At 46.2% G+C, this 2,142-nt stretch overlaps 1 protein-coding gene across 1 annotated transcript; it reads left to right on the top strand.

The window, feature by feature from the left end:
* Positions 1-297: 297 nt before the first annotated feature.
* LOC307025320 (zinc finger BED domain-containing protein 5-like) lies at positions 298-1,830 on the top strand (the record flags this gene model as incomplete). The annotated part of the gene is made up of 1 exon (XM_079659955.1): positions 298-1,830. One exon carries the CDS (start codon positions 298-300, stop codon positions 1,828-1,830), a length of 1,533 nt encoding a protein of 510 aa, XP_079516081.1.
* Between the last annotated feature and the right edge of the window lie 312 nt (positions 1,831-2,142).

Genomic DNA, 2,142 nt, shown 5'->3' with positions numbered 1-2,142 from the left:
AGACCAGAGGCTGTCAGTGAATCGACCGGTGATCTCCTGGCCGTCAAACAAAAAAGAAGAGTTCGAAGAAAGTACAGTGCTGAGTACTTAGCGCTGGGATTTTTTTGGACAGGCACAGAAGCTGAGCCGTTACCGCTGTGTGTCGTGTGCTTTGAGACTTTGTCAAACGAAGCCTTGAAGCCATGTAAACTGCGCCGTCACCTCGAGACAAAACATGGACAATATGCGACCAAGCCGCGGGATTTTTTTCAGAACAAGCTCAGGGAGTATCAGAGCAAAAAGAAGGTAATTGAGCATATGGGCTGTGAGAACACAAATGCTGTGGAAGCGTCTTTTCGGGTCTCCCAACTCATTGCCAAAGCTGGAAAACCACACACCATCGGCGAGGATTTAATTCTTCCCGCTGCAAAACAGATCGTTCAGGTGATGTTGGGAGAGAAGGCAGTGCAGCCTATCAACCTCGTTTCATTGTCGGATAATACGGTCAAACGAAGGATTGATGAAATGGCAGATAATGTGTTGGAGCAGCTGATCCAAAGCGTAAAAGAGAGCCGCTTTTACGTGCTCCAACTGGATGAGTCAACCGACGTCGCAAGTCTGGCAAACCTGCTTGCTTATGTGCGATACGAAAATGGTGGCGAGATAAAAGAGGAGTTTTTATTTTGTAAACCTCTGCCTACCCGTTCAACTGCTGAGGCCATTTTTCACACTGTGAACACTTTTATTGTTTCCAATGGGATTGACTGGTCCAAATGTGTTGGATTGAGCACTGACGGAGCCCGTGCAATGCTGGGACAGCACAGCGGGGTTGTCCGACGTGTGAAAGCGGTGGATCCGCGGGCAACATCTGTCCACTGCAGCATACACCGTGAAGCACTTGCTACAAAGAAAATGCCCCCGGATCTGAAGACGGTTTTAGATGAGGCGGTCAAAGCTGTCAACTTCATCAAGAGCCGTCCACTGCAAACACGTTTATTTGCGGTGTTATGTGGAGAGATGGGCAGTGATCATCACCAGCTACTGTTACACACTGAAGTGCGGTGGCTCTCCCGAGGCAAAGTCCTGACGCGACTGTTTGAGTTGCGTGATGAAGTGCATGTGTTTTTTCTCGACACAACGTTTGAACTCGCACACCGCTTCAGGGATTTTGAGTGGTTGGCTAAGTTGGGTTACCTGGCTGATATTTTCAGCCACTTAAATGGACTCAACCTCGGTCTTCAAGGGATAACAGTGAACATATTCAATGTCCAGAATAAAGTTGAAGCAACCATAAGAAAGCTGGCGCTGTGGGCTAAGCGTGTCGAGCAGTCAAACTATGACTCGTTTGAAAATATGGCTGATTTTCTGACAACGGAACAGAGTCCACTTCCCATCACCGTGAGCAACGCTGTCAGAGAGCACCTGCAAGGTTTGAGGACCCAGCTGCGCGCATACTTCCCCATCCCAGATGTGCAGTACAACTGGATAGAAAACCCATTCGCCAGCCACAGTGATGAGGCTCTCGCTGCTTTGAGTGCAAAAGAGCAAGACAGTCTCCTGGATCTCTCTTGTGACACCGCGCTGAAGCTGATCTTCTCACAGAAGCACCTGACAAACTTCTGGCTTCATGTTGCTTCTGAGTACCCTGATCTGGCTAACAGAGCTGTGAGATTCCTGATGCCTTTCCAAACGACGTACCTCTGTGAGACTGGATTTTCTGCACTCGTGGGATTAAAAACTAAGTACAGAAACCAACTGAATGTTGAGCCAGATCTTCGACTGAAACTTTCATCCATTGTGCCAGACATCAAACATCTGGTTGCCGCCATGCAACACCAGCCGTCTCATTAGGTGAGTCAACATATTGTGGGCCTGTTGTTGGACTGATCCACTGCAGCTTTATAGAAGCTTTAATTTTATTTTGTTGCAAGTATTGCTTTTACTTGTATGTAAATATTTTTCTGCTGTCGAGGCTTAACATTACATGCATAGTTTTGAACTTTATCTGTGCACTGGTTTGTTTGTTTGTAGGCAGTTGATTTAATGTTAAAATACAAAGTGTAATTTTTCATTAATGAGCCCAAGCAGAATTTACATCATCTTTACAACGGATTTGTGTTTATTTGTAGGCCTATCGATTTAATGGGCTTACTTTTGATATTT

This window comes from Notothenia rossii (genome assembly GCF_949606895.1).
Source record: "Notothenia rossii genome assembly, chromosome: 11".
Lineage (NCBI taxonomy): Eukaryota > Metazoa > Chordata > Actinopteri > Perciformes > Nototheniidae > Notothenia > Notothenia rossii.
This window is presented reverse-complemented; position numbering and strand designations above follow the sequence as displayed.